Genomic DNA, 21,305 nt, shown 5'->3' on the forward strand with positions numbered 1-21,305 from the left:
ACTGTGTGGATGATGGGGTAGTATGCGACAATTGTGTTATGTGGTACTTTGTGGATGATGTGGTATTATGCGCCAATTGTGTTATGTGGTACTGTGTGGATGAAGTGGTATTATGCGCCAATTGTGTTATGTGGTACTCTGTGGATGATGTGGTAGTATACGCCAATTGTGTTATGTGGTACTTTGTGGATGATGTGGTATTATGCGCCAATTGTGTTATGTGGTACTGTGTGGATGATGGGGTAGTATTCGCCAATTGTGTTATGTGGTACTTTGTGGATGATGTGGTATTATGCACCAATTGTGTTATGTGGTACTCTGTGGATATAGTGGTAGTATTCACCATTACTGGTGGCTCTGATGCAATCAGTGGTCAGCACGTTCAGGTTAGATCTTGATGTCACCACTATTTCTACGTGTGATAGTAACACAAGATTTGTTTTTGTCCTTATTAAGATTCCCACACGTGGATTTTGACCCCGGACGTGTTCCCCGACTCCACAGTTCAACAGAAATTTCTTGTGGCCCCCTCCAACACCTCTGAGACTCAGAACCTGCAGCTGAGCGTATCCGTATTCACTAGAGAATGTGTATTCTGGAATCCAGACACTCAGAAGTGGCGATCCGATGGCTGCAGGGTTAGTAATGGCGTCCGGCCAGGCTGCAAGGCTGCTCCGCTCACCTCATCCCTCTTCGCAATGAGCCCACAAAAATTTACACAGCGGCCATGTTCCGGGTCGCAGTGGCTGCTGGTGACATCACGCAGCCACCGCCGGCCCTCACCATGAACAGTACAGACACACCTGCGTTGGACGGACTGCGCGAACAAAGCGGTGCATTCCAACCTTGTAATGTTGTGTCGCTGCCCCCCAGCCACCACTGAAACTGCGTTGTCCTGTGATCGCATTTTAAAGGCTCAAGCATACGCGCTCGGGCACATCGAATAGCGATTTCTGCACTTCAGGCTTATAGGCGTCAAGTTTCTGGCCAACTCCGCATCAGGGACTATGAGATCCATAGTAACCAAACTATTTTCTTTTTCGTCCACTAGGGGGCACAGGAGTTCACGCTGGGTATGAGAGGTGAGGTAGCAGTGCGTGCACCAAAGGGTTACAAAAATGTACCCAGCATGCTCCCTGCCTCCCTTCTCCCTCATAACCCGCCCCCTGACCCTGGGTTACCAGTTTTTTCTTTGGTGCCAAGGAGAGAGCAGAACCATTATCGCGGCTGTTAGAACAGCCATGGGTTAGAGCTGCTGCGGCGGGTGCTCTTTTAGTGAATCACCGGCAGCGCAGCTCCATCACTCGGCAGCGGCGACGGCAGCGCTGGCGACTGGGCTGGGGACTTCTGTCGCGGGACCCTCTCTCGGAGGCTCCCGCATGCTGCACTCCGTCCCCGGGCAGGTAAGCGGCGGTTCCCTGCTTGCAGGGAGCCGCGTCTAGCAGCGATCCCCCCCCGATTTGTATTGGAGTCAGCGGGGGGGCAGGCAGTGGGGGTCTGGACTGCTCCACCTTTCCACTAGATCACCAGGGACAATTAGTCAGGCTATGTCCCGGGGGTTGATGCCTGAGGGGGAGGTTAGACAGCCTGGGAACCTACAGCCATACACATTGGAAATGTTGCATATTGGGCCTGGTTAGTACTTGAGTGGGAGACCACATAGGAACACCAGGTGCTGTAGGTTAGTCCCTCCCCCACCCCTGGGGAAGTGCTGAGGCTTGCTCTCTGATTGCCCCAGGTGTCCCAGCTCCTCGTTAAGGTCCTAATCAGCAGCCATTCTGGCACTTGCTGGGTTTAGAGACGGAGGCTGCTGGGATTTTCCCCCACACCCTGCTCCTGGAAGCCTGGTGTGTGTGTGTAGTATTTCTCCTCTCCTGCTGCTGGCTGGATTGTTGAGCTCTGCTGATGTCTTCTTTCCAATATCATTGGAAGCTTGAAGACAGCCTGGGATCTACAGCTAATGCTGTATATTGGGCCTGGTTAGTACTTGAGTGGGTGACCACATAGGAACACCAGGTGATGTAGGATTGCCCCAGGTGTCCCAGCTCCTCATTAAGGTCCTAATCAGCAGCCATTCTGGCACTTGCTGGGTTTAGAGACGGAGGCTGCTGGGATTCTCCCCCACACCCTGCTCCTGGAGCCTGGTGTGTGTGTGGTATTTCTCCTCTCCTGCTGCTGGCTGGATTGTTGAGTTTTGCGGATGTCTTAGTCCCAATATCGTTGGAAGCTTGAAGACAGCCTGGGATCTACAGCTAATGCTGTATATTGGGCCTGGTAAGTACTTGAGTGGGTGACCACATAGGAACACCAGGTGCTGTAGGAGTACGGAGGGTGTAATGGTTAGCATTACTGCCTCACAGCACTGAGGTCCTGGGTTCGATTCCCACCATGGTCCTAACTGTGCGGAGTTTGTATATTCTCCCCGTACTTGAGTGGGTTTCCTCCGGGTGCTCCGATTTCCTCCCACAATCCAAAAAAAAAAAAATATTAGGTGTCCCAGCTCCTCATTAAGGTCCTAATCAGCGGCCATTCTGGCACTTGCTGGGTTTAGAGATGGAGGCTGCTGGGATTCTCCCCCACACCCTGCTTCTGGAGCCTGGTTTTTGTGGTATTTATCCTCTCCTGCGGCTGGTACTTTGATGCTGTCTTCCTTCCAATATCATTGGAAGAGATGAAAGTTTGAAACACTGTCACCATTCATAGTATTGGCTTTGCATATACGGTGTCTCCCTTTCAGCTTGCTGAATTGTTGAGTTTATCTGCCCATACCAAATGGCTTTGCTAAAGCTTTGTGGGTAAGGCTGCAAGTGTGTTGCTTGGGTGTCAGTGTTGTAACTGCTGGTGTTTTTTGTCTTTTATCATGGACAGTATGCCTAAGGCGAAACCTGGCAAGGAGACTCCATCTCCGATGCAGCGTACCTGTAGGGTATGTGTGGACATACTCTCTCGGCAGGAGGAGGATATCTGTTCCAGGTGTTTGGCCCTTGGGCTTCGACCTTGACTCAGGTATTGACAAATTGACCGCTTGTCAACTCCTTACCTCCTGCGCCCCTGCCCCCTGTGCCCATGCCCCCTGTGGCAGTGGCCAGCACCAGTGTTGGGGCAGCTCCTGCTTATGTAGAGCCCCCTTGGTGGCAATCCTTTGCACAATCTGTGCAGGGGTTGACGGCTACTCGGGCGGGCAGGGATTCCAGGTGGCAGTGTAGGCAGCAGAGTCCCGATGCGGGTTCTCCGCGTTCCGATTCGGATTCCAGCTCAGTGGCGGAATCCGCAGGGGCCCATGACACTTTGTCCTCAGCGGAGGTAGAGTCTCTGATGCAGGAGGTTAAGGCAGTCCTCCAGAGGGAGGATGAGGCTCCTGCCCCTAAAAGTAAAGACCTGCTTTTTAAGCGTCTTAAGAAAGTATCGGCCCAGCTCCCGCCTTCGGCCCTCATGGAGGATTTATTGGAGACTGCGTGGTCTCAACCGTTTAGAAAGTTCCAGCTTTCCAAGCGACTTACTACTTTTTAACCTGTTCCTCCCACAGAGAGGACTAAGTGGGAAAATCCTCCCCTGGCGGATGATCATGTTGCGCGATTAGCTCGCGCTTCAGTACTGCCCATTTCGGATTCTTCATCTTTGAAGGACCCCTCTGAGAATTTCCTCAGGACTGCTTTTCACAGGCAGGGGCCATTGGGTGTACCACGCTTGCCGCGTCATGGGTGGCCAAGGCAGTGTCTGAGTGGGCGGGCAAGGTGGAGAGAGGTTTGTCCGACGGCACTAGTCCTTCCTCTAGATTTTCCTCATCCACTAAGGGAGCCAAGCCCTGCACCAAGCAGCCCTGGGCTACCAGACGTCCAGTGGCTAAACAGGTCAGGGAGGTGGTCTCCAGGGGCTATGCCCTGACATTCCGGTTCCCCCCTCCGCAGTGTTATTTTTGCACGGGTCTTCCAAAGGACCCAGCAAAACGACAAGTGCTACAGCTTTCCATCTGCTCTCTTTTGGACTCGAACGTCATTGTTCCAGTTCCTCAGGAGCAGAGGGGTCAGGGGTTCTTCTCCACCCTATTCTTGATTGACAAACTGGATGTTTCTCACCGTCCTATCCTGAATCTGAAGTCGCTCACTATTTTTCTGCGAGTGCCAAAGTTTCGCATGGAGTCCCTGCGTTCGATCATTCTCTCACTGGAGTCAGGGGACTTCATGGCCTCGCTAGATATACTTCACATCCCCATCCGACAGGAACATCAGCACTTTGAGGTTCGCCCTTAGGGTCGAACACTTCCAGTTCAGGGCGCTACCTTTTGGTCTATCTACGGCTCCCAGGGTGTTCACCAAGGTGATGGCGGTCAGGGCTGCACACCTGCACCGGCTGGGGGTTCGGATGATTCCATACCTGGACGGCCCACTGATTTTGGAAAGTCCCCAGACCTACTACGGAGTCATTTGCAGGTCGTGATTACACTACTGTTATCTCACGGTTGGAGGATAACCTGGAAGAAATCGTTTCTTACTCCTTCCCAAAGGACACTTCACTTGGGAGCTCGGCTGGGCACTCGGTTGTAGAGAGTATATCTTCCAGAGGATAAGATCCACTCCCTTCAGAGGAAGATTCATTCCCTTATAGGTCACAGAAGGGTCTCAGTACACAAGTGTATGGTGGTGTCTTCGACATGGTAGAGTATACACAGTTTCACTCGCGCCCACTTCGGCTTTACACTCTCAGCCAGTGGACAGGAGATCATACTCGTCTAAGGAGTCAATTGATCACACTGCCCCCGAAGGTTCGCCTGTCTCTCACATGGTGGTTAAAGACAGACAACTTGTCTCAGGGCCGCCCGTTTTGGATTCCAACCTGAGTCTTGATTAACACGGATGCCAGCCTACGGGGCTGGGGAGCGGTTTGCAATTCTCAATCTTTTCAGGGTCGCTGGACGGCTCAGGAGAGTCGCCTTCCGATCAATCTCCTGGAATTGAGAGCAATCCTTCTGGCTCTTCAGAGGTTGGGGTCCCTCATCCGAGGGTGCCCTGTAAAGATCCGGTCCGACAGCACCATGCCTGTGGCCTTTATCAACAGGCAGGGCGGGACATGCAGCAAAGGAGCGATAAAAGAAGTCTCCAAGATATTCAGGTGGGCGGAGAAGCAGATTTCTGCAATCTCTGCAGTCTTCATCCCAGGGGTTCTCAATTTTGAGGCAGACTTTTTAAGTCGGCAAGATAGTGTACGCATTCCCCCTGTTTCAACTCCTACTTCGCCTTCTGTGGAAGTTCAGGAAGGAGGGAGGAATGATGATCCTAGTGGCCCCAGATTGGCCCCGTCGAGGTTGGTACGCGGTTCTATGGAACCTGTTGGTAGCCTCTCCTCTGATTCTACCTCTGCGTCCAGACCTAATTTCACAGGGGCCATTCCGACACCCGGTCTTGAGTCGCCTGGCTTTGACGTGCTGGCTGTTGAGGTGTCCCTCTTTAGAAGTTTTCCGGGCACTTCGTCTCCTTTCGAGCCTCTGGAGGAGGTGGATCTGAAATACTGGAAGGTGGCTTCTTGTTGGCTATTTCCTCAGCACGAAGGGGGTCTGACATGAGTGCATTATCATGGAAACCGTCTTTTCTGGTATTTCACCCGGACAGGGCGGTTCTTTGTACCAAACTGGATTTTCATCCAAAGGTGGTGTCTGAGTTTCACCTTAACCAGGAAATAGTGGTGCCTTCTTTTCCAGGTTCTTCTGAAGCTGAAGCTTCTCTTGATGTAGTCCGTGCGTTGCAGATTTATCTTCGCAGGACTAAGTCAACTTGTAAGTCGGGTTCACTGTTTGTGTTTTATGGGGCCAATAAGAGGGGCTGGCCCGCTTCCAAACAGTCCTTGGCGAGATGGCTCAGATCAGTGGTTCGCCAAGCGTATCTTTCCGCACTGATTACTCCCCCGGAGGGGTTTACTGCACATTCTACCAGGTCTGTGGGTACATCCTGGGCCGCTAATCGAGGCGCCTCGGCTGAACAGCTCTGTAAGGCGGCTACTTGGTCCTCTTCCCAGACCTTTATCAAGTTTTATGCATTTGATACCTTTGCATCGGCTAATGCACAGTTTGGTTGACATGTGCTTTCCGCAGTCCAGGAGCGTCCCCCACCCGTGAGGGGACAGCTTTAGGATGTCCCAGCGTGAACTCCTGTGCCCCCTAGTGGACGAAAAAGAAAATAGGATTTATGGTCTTACCTTGATAAATCCCTTTCTTTGAGTCCATAGGGGGCACAGGATGCCCTCCCAGATGCACCTGGTAGCGGGGCTTCCTATGTAGGAAAGTTCCATGGCTTTAGGGCCTGTATGCTATGTGGGTGTGAGTTTGCTCTTCCTTCTTCTCTGGCTCTGCTCCTACCTTGGGCTTGCTAACGAAACTGGTGACCCAGGGTCAGGGGGTGGGTTATGAGGGAGAAGGGAGGCAGGGAGCATGCTGGGTACTATTTTGTAACCCTTTGGTGCACGCTCTGCTACCTCACCTCTCATACCCAGCGTGAACTCCTGTGCCCCCTATGGACTCAAAGAAAGGGATTTATCAAGGTAAGACCATAAATCCTATTTTTTAGGTTTTTTTTATATATATATTTTTTTAATTCAAGTTTTGCAAATGAACACAGACAGTCAGGGGCGAATTTAGGGGTCAGGCCGCCCCATGGCACAACATTTCTGTGACGCCACCCCCGCCCTATTTTAATGTAATCATATATGTATTGTATATACATTGTTATTTATATATTTCATTAAAATTTAACTGTAGCCCACCTTAATATTTTTTTAAGCACTCTGGACTGCTCACTGTACGGAGGACCTGGAGGGAGGGTGGCACTTATTAGTACAGTGATTAGCACAGTGTCTCCGTCAGTCTCTCTCCAGCTCACACACTATGACTGACTGAGCTCAGGGAGGATCTGCGCGCCTCTCAGCTGCTGGATACACAGCAGCCAATAGACTGTGTGTGTGTAGAGTAGCCAATGGGCGTGAGCCGGCAGCAGTGAGCCTGAGCCATTTTCGGACACGGAGGGGGACCGTCGGACCCAGCCACTAAGCGGTGATGTAATGTGCATGGCAGAGTGGGTGGGCAGCAGCGGGTGACGAGCGGCGCTGCCGCCGACATATGATAATTCATGTCTGCAGCGGTGGCGCTCATCACTCAGCGCTGCCCACCTGCTCTGCCATGCTGCTATTTAACAGAATGTCAGCCTGCCTGCCGCCCTTAAATGGTGCCGCCCTGAGGCCGGTGCCTCGCGGGCCTAGGCACAAATCCGGCCCTGCAGACAGTGTTGAATAAACATAGCATAGTATATGTGTTTCAACAGTACATTTAAAAAATGATTAACACCATACAAATTGTAAGATGGATGAAACAATGCTTGTAATAATAATATCGGTCATAGACATCGAAATCCGTTGGGCAGTTATCTCGTTTCAACAGTAAACATCTGAAATGTTATCCCATGTCTATGTATGACGAAGAAGAACACAAATCAAGGCGTCACATTTTATTGAAACATAATCAACATACAAACAAACTAGGGGACAGCTGTCACCAGGGAGAGGAGGAGGGGGAGAATAAAGCCTCCCTGTATGGTCCGAGCATGTAGCAAAAAATGGAATGGTCCGGACCACACGGGAAGGCTGTAATCTCCCCTTCCCCATGTTACTGGTGAAAGCTATCACAGGCAGCCCCTCGGACAGGGCATCCCGCTGGACCGGACACTACAAGCTCCGGAATGCAGAGTTTGATGTCCGGTTCGGCATTCCGGGGCCTTGTCCGGGTCCAGGTTTTGCTTAGTCCCCACTTATCATGTACCGGTAAACTAATGGCGTAATTTGATGCAAACTTCTCATATTATACATTGAACCAGAGCCTAGGGTGTGTTGTCATATTTGGAGCATAATCCTAAAGTATGTACCAAACTTCAGGCTAATATCTATATATCGCTGTGTGCTGCAGGTAGGCCCTCAGACCACCTTACAAAGTGTCCAATGCCTCTGCAATCACCTGACCTTCTTTGGCTCCTCGTTCCTGGTGCTCCCGGTGAAGATAGACGTCACACGCACAGCAGAGTATTTCTCCCAGATCTCTGAGAATCCGGTCATAGTGGTGTTTGTGGCCTGCTGTTACTTCTGCTACATACTCGCTGTCCTATGGGCACGACGCCTGGACCTGAGGGACTGTGTGCAGGTAAGGGAAATAAACCAGGACGGCATCTATTTCACACAAAGGGCCTGATTCACACCTGGTCGCTGGGCTGTGAGTGTTTGGGGCCCAGAGAGCTTGTAAACGCCACCCTGCCGCGCTCCACACAACCCGAGTAAGTGCCAAGTAAGTATAGGCCTTGGGTAGAAGGAGGCCGCTGCTGCTGCCTCCTGACGGCTGGGCAACGCTGCGTTTGTATAATAGTGACCTAATCAACGTGGAAAAGTCCTTGCAGCATTGTTCAAAGTTCCCTATGGAGAGAGAAGTGTGTACAACGCAGAATGTGCCAGAACATGGGTGTGGCCTGCCATGTAGCAATGCATATCCTCACCTCCACATCAACACCATCACCTCCCCATAGCAACAAGTCCTCCTGCCACTGAATTCTATCAGTTGCATGCCATTCTGGGGCTTTTTAAAGAATAATTGTATTCCCTGGGTCTGATTCAGGTGCGTCCGCATTGCTGATTTGTACACAGTGGAGCGGTTCTCAGCCAGTTGTCATGCACACATGCCAAGGTACTTTTGAAGTGACCGTGACCAAAGTGATTGAAAGTAAGGGACCGTTTGTGGGGGGTGGGGGGGTAACAGGGAGTGGCAGCAAAAACACCATCACGTAACCATTTCAAATATGTCTTTCTTAATTTTTACTGGGATGTTTTTGTATCATATATATATATATATAAAAATATGTCTAGCGTCTGATTGTGGGTCTCCGAAATACTGCCATCTGTTGGCAGTGAGTGAAACTAAGGGGGGTATTCAATCGCCGACGAGCATTTCCCGTCGGGGAGATGCCCGCCGGGCCCTATTCATTGCTGTCTTCCCCGACAGCATTGAGCAGGGTATCTCTGCAGAACGAGCCCGACATCACAAGCTGTCAGGCTCGTTCTGCCAAGAACGCCCAGGAAGTGATGAGCTGCCGGCTGCAGCTCGCTTCTTCCCGGCCGCAACTTTTGGCCACGCCCCCTTCTCGTCCCGTTGTAGGTGGGACATTGAATCCCGCGTGCATGTTCTCGGTCGAGCTGACCGAAAACGGGACAGGGTCACGGCGGTCGAGCAAGCTCGACCGCCGTGACCCTTACATTGAATACCCCCCTTAATATCTTTCTCTCTCACATATACACAAACACAGAGGCAATCACAAGGTAGCAGACTAGCTTTCGAAGCATTTGCTTCAAGCTGGCTTCCTAGTATGTATATTTGTACCCATGCTCTCTGGATTTTCAAAATTCATGTTTCCTGTTGAGCGCAACAGAATTATGTTATTTGTTTATCTCCATGAAAATCATACTCCCATTTCTTCTATATCTTTTTATACCCACAGACTCGGGTTATTGTGCCTTGCGATACTGATACTTGTGCGTTATACCGCTATCGCGTTACTGTGTGTACAGGGCACCGACGGGGGGCAGGTACCAGCGCTAAGGTGAGGGTACAGGTTTAAGGTTACCGCAAGCACTGATGCATAGACCATCCCTGAGAGTCACCTTTCTCCATAGGTGTTCCTGTCGCTCTGTGGTTTACATGGTGAGTTTGGACCTATCCTGCTGTCAGATACCAGACATAAAGTGTTCCGAAACGGGAACGTAGATATCTTCTCCCTGTCCGTGCCATGGCCTATGGGTGAACTGAAGTGCATCACACTCCATCATGACGGAACTGGGCCTCACACAAGCTGGTGAGATGACAACGTTCGAGTGCGGTGGTTAGTTTCAAGCCGTTGATGGAAGAGGTGTCTGTATCTCATTTATATCTTTCGTGTACCAGGTATGTTGACCAGGTTACTGTTCAGGATGTCCAGCTAAAGAAGTCCTGGCACTTTCTGTGTAACACATGGCTCTCCAAGCCACCCAGAGGAGACTCCTTGAGCAAAACCTTCACAACTGCTGATGGCCAAGAGTTAAAAAGTTTCAGGTAACCAGCTTACTCGGAAGAAAACTGCTTAGGTCCTTTTTTAACCGCCTACTGTATCTTTTAAAAAAAAACACGTACAAATGAGCATGTGCAACCGTGTGAGTATTTCCAAAACACTTTTTAACAGGCTCACCGTGAAATGATTTTTACGCTGGGCGCAATTCATCGCAGGTGGCGCGTCGCCCTGAACTTACCCTCCCATAAAATGCTCTGACATGCCTAGCGGTTTCCCAGAGACACTCCCAGTGTTTTCCTCGGCACATCTGTGGTTTTCTTTGCAATCCCACTAAACAGCCGGTTCCCGACCCCCAGACCCCTATTTTCTGTCAATCAACTTGTGAACGCTGTGCGTATAGAAATAGTTGCAGGACTTTGGGCCTTATTCTAGTTCACTCTTTCTGACAAAATCCTTCTTAGATGGATAAAAACCGTGTGCACTGTAGGGGGGCAGATGTAAAATGTGCAGAGAAAATTAGATTTGGGTGAGTTATTTTGTTTCTGTGCAGGGTAAATACTGGCTGCTTTATTTTTACACTGCAATATAGATCTCACTTTGAAGTAAAACCCCACCCAAATCGAATTCTCTCTGCACAATTAACATCTGCCCCACCTGCAGTGCACATGGTTTTGTCCATCTAAGAAGGATTTTGTCAGAAAGAGTGAACTAGAATAACCCCCTTTGTCCCAGGACGGCCTTGTTCCACGGGCCACACGCATGCGCAGTGTATTGATTATCGTCTGCTGTGCGAATTTGTAAGCGTCCGATCAGGTGTGAATCAGGCACTTTGTCCACTGGACCATAAGAAGGAGCAGTCGCTGCCCCAATTGCACCCATTTAAATATTATGGAGGCACCACGCAACAGAGAAAGTGCTTACCCATTTGATGTACCTATCATCCACCTCCCTATACTAAGGTGGATTGTGCCAGGCTGCCCTTCTACAGAGCTGCTGAAATTCCAAGGGTTCTCCGAGTGCTTTCGTTTTTAGAAATTATTTTATTTCTAGTAAAACTGTGTGAGCCTGTGTTCATATATATCTGTATATTACCCTGTATGGAACATCTGAAGAAGCAGTTCTTCAGGAGCTGTGAACCACAATGAGAAGTCACCTTGGAGCTTTATGTCCTATCTCGTGTTTCTGTTCTGTTTTGTAAGGAATATATTCTTGAAGAGAACCATAAGTGGTTTGCGTAATGATCATATCTGGATTTCAGTCCTGAAACACTCAGCCCGTAGTGTGTTCACCCGTGTCCAAAAGGTGTCCTGCTGCATGTGTCTTCTGCTATGTACCATCGTCATTAATCTCATGTTCTGGGAGATGCCGCAGGCCACGTATCCAGTACTGATTAGAATTGGTGAGTAGCTCTCATCTGAGCCCAATTTTAGTTTTTTCTTCATGTCAAAAGGTTGTACTGTAATAAAGGCACATCTGTGTTCCGTTTCTTGGTGTGCCCTGCAGGTAGTTTTATCCTGACCTGGAAGGACATCATGATTGCTTTTGAAAGTGCTGTGCTCATGTTTCCCGTCAACTTGCTCATCATCTACATCTTCCGAAACACTCGACCAAAGGAGAGTAGAACCTCTGCGGCCAAAACTAAAAATTACAGACGAATTTGTGATGCAAAGAAGAGTCCGACCCGCCAACTAAATATTGCCACAGTTTTGGAGGTGAGACTACATATGGCGACTTTCCTCTTGAGGTTTGACACTAGTCCATGTTCTTGCAGGTTCGCAGTAGGCTGGAGCAAATTCCTCCATAAATGCCACTTCGACATAAGTATTCCATAACCTTCCTCCATTCCTTCTGTTCCACTTCTTCCTTCTTCACAGTGCACACTACATTCTCATCCAGGGCTTTCATTTGCTAGGACCTGTCAGGCTTAGTTCGGACTCTGAGCCAAACATCCTGGAATAATCTAGAGGTGGACCGGAGCCAAGAATCAGATGGAAATTTTTCCATTCTCCTACAGACAATCTCAAACCTCCTGGAGAGCCAGACACCTCCTGGACGTAAGTCACACCACTTCACTTGGGATTTTACAGATCATATTGGTCAAAACTATTTTAGTAAATCTGAAGGTTTTTTTTATTATTATTTTATTTTATTATACACAAAAATTGGGCCTTTGTTGTAAGTCCTTAAACCAGGGGTGTTCAAACTCCACCTTGATGTACACTACGATTAATGACTTCTGTCATTCTTCTTCAGTCTTGGCAATCTCGCTACCCCTGGCTCAGTTGCCCAGCGATGAATTACATGGCTTGTTCTGCGCACACTATGTCTCCAGAAAGCTCAGGAAAGTATTCTATGATCTCCAGCAGCTGAGAAGCCAGCAGACCCCAGATAAACAACAATATGAAGAGTTCATTGCAGTGTTGCAGCCATTGCTGCAAGTCTTGGACAAGTCTGTGCCTTCGTTGCCTGCAAAAAGGTGAGCCGCTACTATACAGTAAGTCAACAATGTATACCCTATGGCAGGGCTGGACTGGCCCACAGGGGTACAGGGGAAATCCATGGTGTGTCCCACTGGCTGAGGGCCCACCCCTCCTCCATTGGTCAGGTTCCAGACTGTGCACTCGTATTGAGTGTCAATAACTTGGCGGACAGTACTTCTGATGAACATGGTTGCTTGGTTTGCTTCTATAGAAGCACAGATATTTGTCCTCCTGCCAAACAAAGAGGGTGGTCATCATGACACACCCATATCCCGTTCTCCTGCTTGCTGGGGATTTAACATAAGGAAAACCGCTCCTGCCAGTGAGTAGAATGGCATTGCAAAGCTGCTTTTAGGCACTTACCTACAATGAAGTTATCCCAATGATAATAGCTTAGATAGTTGAACAGTTTTGTTCACAATGGCAAGTATTTCACTTTTACTTGATATAACCTAGTTCTTTCTGTGCTGGATGGCCACACCCTCTCTTTTGGATGGCCACACCCCTTAAGCATGGGCTCTGAATTGTTGCGCGGTGCCTATCATTCCCTAGTCAGACACTGCCCTGCACTTCCAAAGTTCTGTCATTACTTTCGTATCCTCTAACTTGATTGGTCGGCAGTAATTAGGTCGGCAGTCAATAATTTGACACGTGAAAAAGTTCAACAGGCTTTATTTCAACATTAACAAAGGTCGACACAAGCAAAAGGTGGAAATGGCCTACACCGGAAAAAGTCGACATTTTTTTTTAAACGACTTGTTTTTCACGATCCAAGTGGCCATAGAGTTCAATTAAAATAGCGTGCCATGCAAGGGGATGCGGTACACTTTTATGGCGTCCATGTCCGCAGATTTCGACATAGGCACCAAAAAAAAGGTAAGAACTCCTGTGTGGACCATTTTCATGTGACCTTTTGCTTGTGTCTACCTTTTGTCAATGTCAACCTAGACCTTGTTTGACCTAATTATTGTCAATCTAATGATCGGCACCCCTCTAACTGGTGGGAGGAAACCTATATAAATGTATCAGTCCTGTGAAACATCCTCAATGTTCTCTTACATAACTATGGGAGGTTTAATAGGAGGCCTTTTGGCATAGTAGGCCCAAGGTTGTCGGAATTTAGCAAACATCTTCGAGCATTGATGTTGGGAACAGGCAATTACTCAGACCCGGATGTAAGTGTAGACCTGGGATTGCAGAGAGCAGAACACAGGTCATCTAAGACTTTGTCCCCTTACAGGCCTCCACCAAAGCAGGAAGTAAAGAGGAAGAGGCTTCCGTGGTGGTTCCTGCTGATTGGGTGGTCCTTGCTCATCTCCATAAGCATTGTGTCTACCTATTTCACCATGATGTACGGGTTCCTCTATGGGAAGCAGAGCTCCATCCGATGGCTCATCTCCATGGCCCTGTCTCTCTTCCAGAGCATCTTCATTCTGCAGCCTCTGAAGGTTAGGATAAAAGACATAGGTCTCCTGCAGTGTCATGTCCATTCGTCATACAGCTTCATGTCATACGCCGACCGTCATGTGCGCGTGTCCACCGCACATATATTCTGTCTGTACAAGTCTCTTGTGTGTCACTTCCAGGTGGTGGGATTTGCAGTATTCTTTGCTTTGGTATTAAAGAAGGTAGATGAAGAGGAAGAAGATCTGCTGGATGGGGAACTGGGAAGTTCAGGCAAGTTTCCTTAATAGTCCGTATGGTATGTTTTTTTACTGCAAAGCATTAATGATATGTGGTAGGGACAGTGGTTACAAGAACACGCTATCCCTACATATTCCATCTCAGATGAAAAGTGCAGTCTTTCCCATTTCTTTATCACCTCACACCAAGGGGTACGTTTACTAAGATGGGCGTTCTATCTATTATCTTCTAGAAGGTGCTAAATAAATTAGAAGTAAAATCTGATTGGTTGCTATGGACTATATCCCATCTTCATTTCCAGAAAGATATGAGTAGGGTTACCACCGTGTCTGGAGGGGTGGTGTTCCCGGACTATAAAATGTCCATGAACAGGGCCATTGTAAGGCTTCTCGGCACAATAGGCCAAACTTCAACCTACTCCCTCCCCCCATACTGCCACCAATACCCACTTTCCAACCCCTTAAGGCATACTTGCCTAACATTCTGGTAGTAGGAAGGCTCCTAAAAATCGTGTGGTCCTCCCAGCCCCTGGGGAATTTGGACAAGTCCCCTGCTTTCCCTGTGGCGCTGGCTTGGATTTTCTGCTCCCAGCAGCACGGTCATTCATGAGGCTCCTCACTGCTCAGATAACTCGTGCCTGAACAGTGACTTCTGGCCCGCCCCCCATTCAGCAACAGGCAGCCTCGCGATTGGCTGCCAGTTGCTATTGCCGACTGAGGGGAGGAACAACCCTGCCCGGCGTCCGCACGTCTGTCACCCCCCTGCGTGAAACTGTAAATGGCGGTAGTTCCACCCGTGTCGGCCGCCAGCCGCAGCATTGGTCAGCAGCCAGCCCCGCCAAGCCGCATACTCACTGCTGCCGAGGGTTATCTGCAAACGTGCGGGGCGGGGGGTTCCTGTCATTAGGAGGTGCCTGTGCACCTCTGGCACCCCCCGTGCGCACGCCTATGTTGCTGAGCAATCTGAGCAATGTTGATTGCTCAGATCACAGGGGACCTTATTCTGGTTGACCCCCCCCCCCCTCCTTCTCACGCCACGTTCGTACGCATGGGCTGCGAATTTAACATAAACATCCATTTGCAGGCTGTGGGGTAACACCCACATCATTCAATGGTTGCAGACCATCGAATGATGTGGAAGGCACACGCACATCTAAGGTTACTCTCAGGTAACCTTAACTGTGCGTGGGCATTCAAAAGGAAGTGGGCGGGCAGCTGACATCTGGTGACATCATCTACCCGCCCCCGGCACCCACATCACCAGGTGATTTCCCTGGGAACGCCCATGAAATGCTGGGCGTTCCCATGGGTGCGACTATCCACCACCGCCCCTGGCCGCAGCCTTGGGCGCGTGCACCCAGCAAACAGTCTGTTTTCTTTGGCCGCATGTACCCGGCATATGCACATGTGCAGAAATGCGTCTGCGCATGCGCAAAACATTGGTCCCTGTGCAAACGTACGGTCCTTGCGAATGGACCAGAATAACCCAAGGGTTTGTGACAAGTGATGTGGGGGGGGGGGGGTGGCTTGTGCCATGAAGTGTGGCAAGCAGCTACCTTCAAAAACTTCACAGATATCACACATAAAAAATATAATTATTAAACTCCTCAGTATGGGTGAGATTTAATGGGATGAGAGATTCAGAAAGTGAGAGTTTTGGTGAGAAATCTCCAGTTTTTTAAAGCGGCAATCATTTACACTTCAAAATCAAACTGGTTTTGCAGTGTAAATGATTGCCGCTTTAAAAAAACCTGTAGATTTCTTACCAAAACTCTCACTTTCTGAATCTCTCATCCCATTAAATCTCACCCTAAGTGTCAGTACACTCCAAGGGGTGGGGTATCTTTTTTGGAGACTTGAGCTGCAGGACAATTTGTTAAATATGATGAGGTACCACAAAAGGAAAAGAAAAATCAGTTTACAGTTTGGAAAGTATTTAACCCTTTTGATGCAATGCACCTGTCGCATAAGCTATTGCATTGAATACAGTGGTCCAAGTGGGAATTTAGAGTGGGAGTAGGCAAAATTGATAGAATGACTGTGGATCTGCGGTACTCCTAAAACTCCAGAAACTTTAGGGATTTTGATAATGAGAAATCCGTTTTATAAATTTTTTAACAATATATAGTATAAAGGAATGCATATTATATGATATACAGTTCCCTAGCTATCCTGTGTCCATTCACCTCTTCCCAATGTCTGTTTTATGTCACCTTTTCACACGTCACCGCAGCTTGTCTTACTTCCTCCTTTCCTTACTTATCCCCAGCACCTCTTATGCCCCCTATCCCTCTTATACCGCTTTCAGACCGCAAATGCCGGGTCTCACCAGGATTATGACACAGGCTCATCCCAGGAGCAACCAGGTATTTGCGCTCTGAAAGCTTCCGACCCAGGTTTGACTAAATAGTCGAAATCGAACACAAAAATCGTCCCCTGTGTATGCCCCATAAGTGTTAGATTTCGGTCAGCTTGGGTTCTGTGATGTCTCCAGAAGCACAAAAAAGCACAATAATGTGATTATCCCCATACACTGCAGATGAATATCAGACATGTGAGGAATCAACATTGTGATGGGTTACCTGGCTCTGAATCCACTCTTGAGCTTCACCTGAAATTGGCGGTATCCGGATCTACATTCAGCGGAAGACAATCTATTTTTATTGTGACTGGCACATGAATACTGTTATCTCTGTGTATTATTTGAAGCTTTGTATCTTTTAATATCAAGCTTTCGCTGCATTGTGTTTGAAGGAAAAGTGTATCTATCAAAGCAATATATTCCTCTTTTCTGTTTTCCCTTGAAATCACTTTGTTGACTGACAGGGAGTAGCCATGTTTCCCATGAAGAGCGGAAGCTGGTTATTGGTGTAAATTATGAAGGGTGCACCAGGCCCCACTCACAAAATAGACCCGTCACACCATAATAAATACAGTTGATACATTTTCCTTGGTTTTTGTGCTTTGTTTCCATTAAAGACACCAGTTAAACTGTCAAAATGATATAAAAGAAAATAGATGCATAAAGAAATTCTATAAATTACAATGGGATCGCCTGTAAAATTATAACAGATTTTAATAAAGACAATGGAATTCAATAAAGTAATAAATAATCAAAAATGGATTTAGCAATCTATATTGATTACGATGATTATAAAAACTGGTCTTTTTAGAAGCAACCGCCTTGGCAATTATAAGCTCAATGGCATTTTCGTTGTGTCCTCTTGTAAATTTTGCAAATGAACAAATGGGCAGTTAAACTTTTGACAGGGTCTCACCACTTGGAGGTACTTGGGTTTATGTTCCGGGCTTGTGTCCAGTTGTCCTCACGAGAATGCGGTTGCGCAAGAGTTGTGGGGTGCCGCTGGAGGAAATTCTATGGACCTTGTGGAATACCCCAATTTGTTATCCTCTTGTAATGGTGGCTGGTGCAGAACCCCAATGTGCCAAGCTGGAGATGGAGAGTGCCAAAGTGCAAGCCCGCAGCCATAGGTAAAAGCAGACACCGAATCGTGCAATTCGTGTAGAAGGAGGTTTATTGCTGGTTATTGGTTATATAACTTTGTGTGTATTAAAGTTGACCCTCCAAAATAAAAGCAATCTCTAATCGCAAAATGTGAGATATATGACCTTGTGCCGTCCTTGATTGATGGTTTATCAGTTCTAAAGTATATAATTATTAGTATCTGCATTCATCATGTCAGATTGGGCTGTACGTTGTACATAGTTACCACCAGTTTCAGTTGGTTCCAGGAACATTCTGCTGAGACATCAGTGTGGGAAATGTAATGGACAGTGATTACAGATATCAGTGTTTGTCCGTTAAAATTCTGCTGCAAAAAATCGCAGCAAATTGCTAATTTTGACCAATCGCTGCTGGTTACATTCACCCCAACATTTCTCAGCACAGTATGGTCTCAGCAGTGCCTGCAACACTAAAGTCAGCGGGCCTCGCTTTACTGCATCAGACTACAGCAGGATGACAAGCTGCACTTTACTAATATGTAAGTTATACAGCCAATGCAATTCCCCCGCATGTCTCACCATGCTTCTGGCCAGGTGCCTTGCTCCACCACCGCTGTGCTCAGCACACTTTACCGTCACCAGTCAGTGTCCATGTCGATGGTAACGCATGAAAAAGTACAAAAAAATCGCTATGAACTCATGTTGACTTTTTTCATATGTCGACCAATTTCATGTTGTCATTTTACTCCTGTCGACTGTTTTGTTGGGTGACTTAGTGCATGTTGATATTTTGTGAAGGTCAACCGACTTATTAACTGACTACCTAGATGTTGTCTGCTATCCATCCCCATACAGACATTCCCCGATTTAGGTCAACATTGCATTGGGTCGACAGGACCTAGGCCGACACATGGCTGAGGTCGACATGGTTGGAAGGTTGACACAAGCATTAGGTCAACAATGGGATGGTCAACATGAGTTTTTCATGTCTTTTTTTATCCTGAATGTCGACATAGTCGACACGGACACCGTCAAAGTGTACCGCTGCACTCGCCATGCTTCGGGCACTATTTTTTTCTCCCAACACACTGTAGATGCCTGAAATACGGCCTGTCGGCACATGTCGGCTCAAAAAAAAAAACTCATGTCAACTTTTTAACTATCGACTTTCCCATCATCAAACAAATGCTTTTGTGGACCTTCCAACCCTGTTGACCTTAGCCATGTTCACATACTTAATGTGTCGACCTAAGGCCTGTCAACTGTCAGTGGCGACGCAATGCATGTCGACCTAAGTAGGGTAGACCTAGTGACCATATCCTATTACAGCTAAGCCTTTATTTGCAATAAAACCCATTTGCAGGACACACAATAGTGTATTGTGCATCCCTGAAACGTACACCTGTCACTGTAGGGAGTGCCTCGTCCTTTTCATTCTCATCACCTGCCTTTTTTTTGGGGGGGGGGGGGGGGGATATATACCTTGCCGTCCGCCTGCCATTCTTGCTGATAACAGAGTAGCAGTGAGAAGGAGGTAGCGCCCATACACAGAGATTACTATGGGGGTTCTTGTTAGGATTGCGCTCTTGCTTCTGGCTGCCAGTAACCTAAGCTATGCCCAGTGCCCAGAGTGGCAGCACTATGTTGGAGGGTTCTGTGTGTACATCATTCCAGATGAGATGCCGTACAATGACGCCAAGTCATCCTGCTTCAAGGAGGGTGGAAGCCTGGTCCAGATTCAAAATTTGGAGACACTGAGAGAGTTAATTCTACTGATGGAAGATGGCGATACCTATTGGGTGGATATCTCACCATCGATGATCAAAGAAAACCGAAGTAAGTGACCATAATGTGAGTGTGCTATGTGAGGGTGAGCGGCAGAATGAGCAATACGTTATGGGGTAAATTTACTAAGATGGGCGTTCTATTGAAAATTGGATATTGCCCATAGCAACTATTAATGCAAATCCCGCGGCATTTTTTTCAATCCCGGAATTCAGGATTGAAAACTGCCCAATTCCGGGATTGGCTTCCCTAATAGAAAAAACCTGCCCCCGGCCTTCCCGCATATTTACTTACATGTGCGGTGCAGCCGGGGCTACAGTATGTGGTGAGGCCGGGCGATGGAGATGGGAGCCGCGATGCTGCCCGGAAGACGGGTAAGCGGACTGCTTGTCCTGGAGCCGGGCAGGATGCAATAGACGCAGCTGGAGGGCAGCGCGCCCAGGACAAGGACTGTGTGGCCAGTGCAGTGTGACCTCTGACCTTGTCACACTGTGTCACTCTGTGCAGAGCCGCACTGCATGCGCAGTCTAATCCCGACATCCCAGGATTGGAAACTCCAATCCCAGGATTGAAATCCCGGTGTTTTGGGGGCTGAATCTCGGGAACCCGACGATCTCGGGATTGGCCACTCTAATAGCAACATCTCATCTTCGATAGAATTCTTAGTAAATTTACCCTTATGGGTGTTCGAGATATGAAGACATTTATATGTACTGTGTGGACGTTTTTTAAATCTATGCAATGCTATCAATGCAGCATATGTTCTAAATCCATGTCCCTCTCCAATCCCAGTGTCATTCCTTGCACATAAGAGGAGGTAGATTTAAGAGGCATTCTAGTAGTTTAAAAAGTTCCCTGCCCCAGTTAGGAGAAGAATGTTATAACCAGTGGCGGTTTTTAGCTATGAGACTGCGTCTGTCTGCGAGACTGCACTGGCTTCACTGTGACTGGTGGTGACTTCCTATTGGAAGTCCCACCAGCCAGTCACCGAAGGCAGTCCCATTGGGGGGTGTTCCTTCCCTCCGCGATGCCTCTTTCACTTCTATGGGCTCCAGCTGAAGCATCCCATACAACTAGGGTCATGCGCATGCTCAGTACCTACGTCGGTGCTACGCATGTGCCGGTACCGGTGCCTGTCATCTATATTGTAACCATACTTACCAAGTTTTAAAGTTGGCTCTCCGGGAGAAGCCTAAAGAGGAGACCCAATGCTGCACGTCCGGGGGGACAAGGATGACGTCACAAAGCCTCGTCTGCAGGCAGTAGGGATGCCAATCCCGGGAATCGGGATTGAAAAATGCTCAATCCCGGGATCCCCGGGATTGGCCTCTCTAATAAAAAAAATTGAAAAATGACCCCGCCCCCTAAACTGCCCGACCCGCACATGTCATTATAAATGCCTACTAAACACGCCCCCAACCCCAGACAATCCCCCCATCCCCCTGTAAGTGACAGTGCAGTCACTTACGTTGGTTGTGACAGGCAGGAGTCTGTCTCCTGCGGACAGGATGCACAGCGGGTGTGTGGCCGGGCGTCTGCGTTCGCAACAGTGATCTGTGCGGCGGCCAGGCTGCGCAGCGTGATGTAATGTCAGGGGTCACGCTGCACAGCCTGGGCGCTGCCATGTCTGTCAGCGCAGATCAATGTCCTGGCGCCGCAGGGGGGGGGGGTAGAGTCAGCCGGGCAGCATTTGAGCCATATACCAGTGCTCAGCGCTGCCCGGCTTTACACGGAGTACTAATCCCGGAATGCCGGGATTGGAAGCTTCAATCCCGGGATTCAAATCACTATCTGACCTCCTGCCGCCAAGTGAGGAACAGCACACAGCAGCACTTGCCTTCCCCAGCGCTAGAAATCGCGCTTTATCC

At 48.5% G+C, this 21,305-nt stretch overlaps 2 protein-coding genes across 2 annotated transcripts in view; both read left to right on the forward strand.

Annotated features, from left to right (window-relative positions):
* LOC146045031 (polycystin-1-like protein 2) overlaps positions 1-17,131 on the forward strand; it is a 45,040-nt gene extending 27,909 nt beyond the window's left edge. Inside the window, exons 12-23 of the mRNA XM_083163729.1 lie at positions 457-638; positions 7,946-8,176; positions 9,519-9,620; positions 9,694-9,872; positions 9,962-10,108; positions 11,264-11,463; positions 11,568-11,776; positions 11,977-12,118; positions 12,318-12,540; positions 13,785-13,992; positions 14,131-14,221; positions 16,727-17,131. Coding sequence (XP_083019855.1) covers positions 457-638; positions 7,946-8,176; positions 9,519-9,620; positions 9,694-9,872; positions 9,962-10,108; positions 11,264-11,463; positions 11,568-11,776; positions 11,977-12,118; positions 12,318-12,540; positions 13,785-13,992; positions 14,131-14,221; positions 16,727-16,761 — 1,949 coding nt within the window. The 3' untranslated portion in view covers positions 16,762-17,131. The remainder of the gene's footprint in view (positions 1-456; positions 639-7,945; positions 8,177-9,518; positions 9,621-9,693; positions 9,873-9,961; positions 10,109-11,263; positions 11,464-11,567; positions 11,777-11,976; positions 12,119-12,317; positions 12,541-13,784; positions 13,993-14,130; positions 14,222-16,726) is intronic.
* A 2,080-nt stretch (positions 17,132-19,211) lies between these two features.
* The window catches only part of LOC146045032 (polycystin-1-like protein 3), a 31,965-nt gene continuing 29,871 nt past the window's right edge, over positions 19,212-21,305 (forward strand). The window contains exon 1 of the mRNA XM_083163730.1: positions 19,212-19,488. Coding sequence (XP_083019856.1) covers positions 19,212-19,488 — 277 coding nt within the window. The remainder of the gene's footprint in view (positions 19,489-21,305) is intronic.

Source organism: Crinia signifera, chromosome 11 (assembly GCF_055691185.1).
Source record: "Crinia signifera chromosome 11, ASM5569118v1, whole genome shotgun sequence".
In the NCBI taxonomy this organism is placed as follows: domain Eukaryota; kingdom Metazoa; phylum Chordata; class Amphibia; order Anura; family Myobatrachidae; genus Crinia; species Crinia signifera.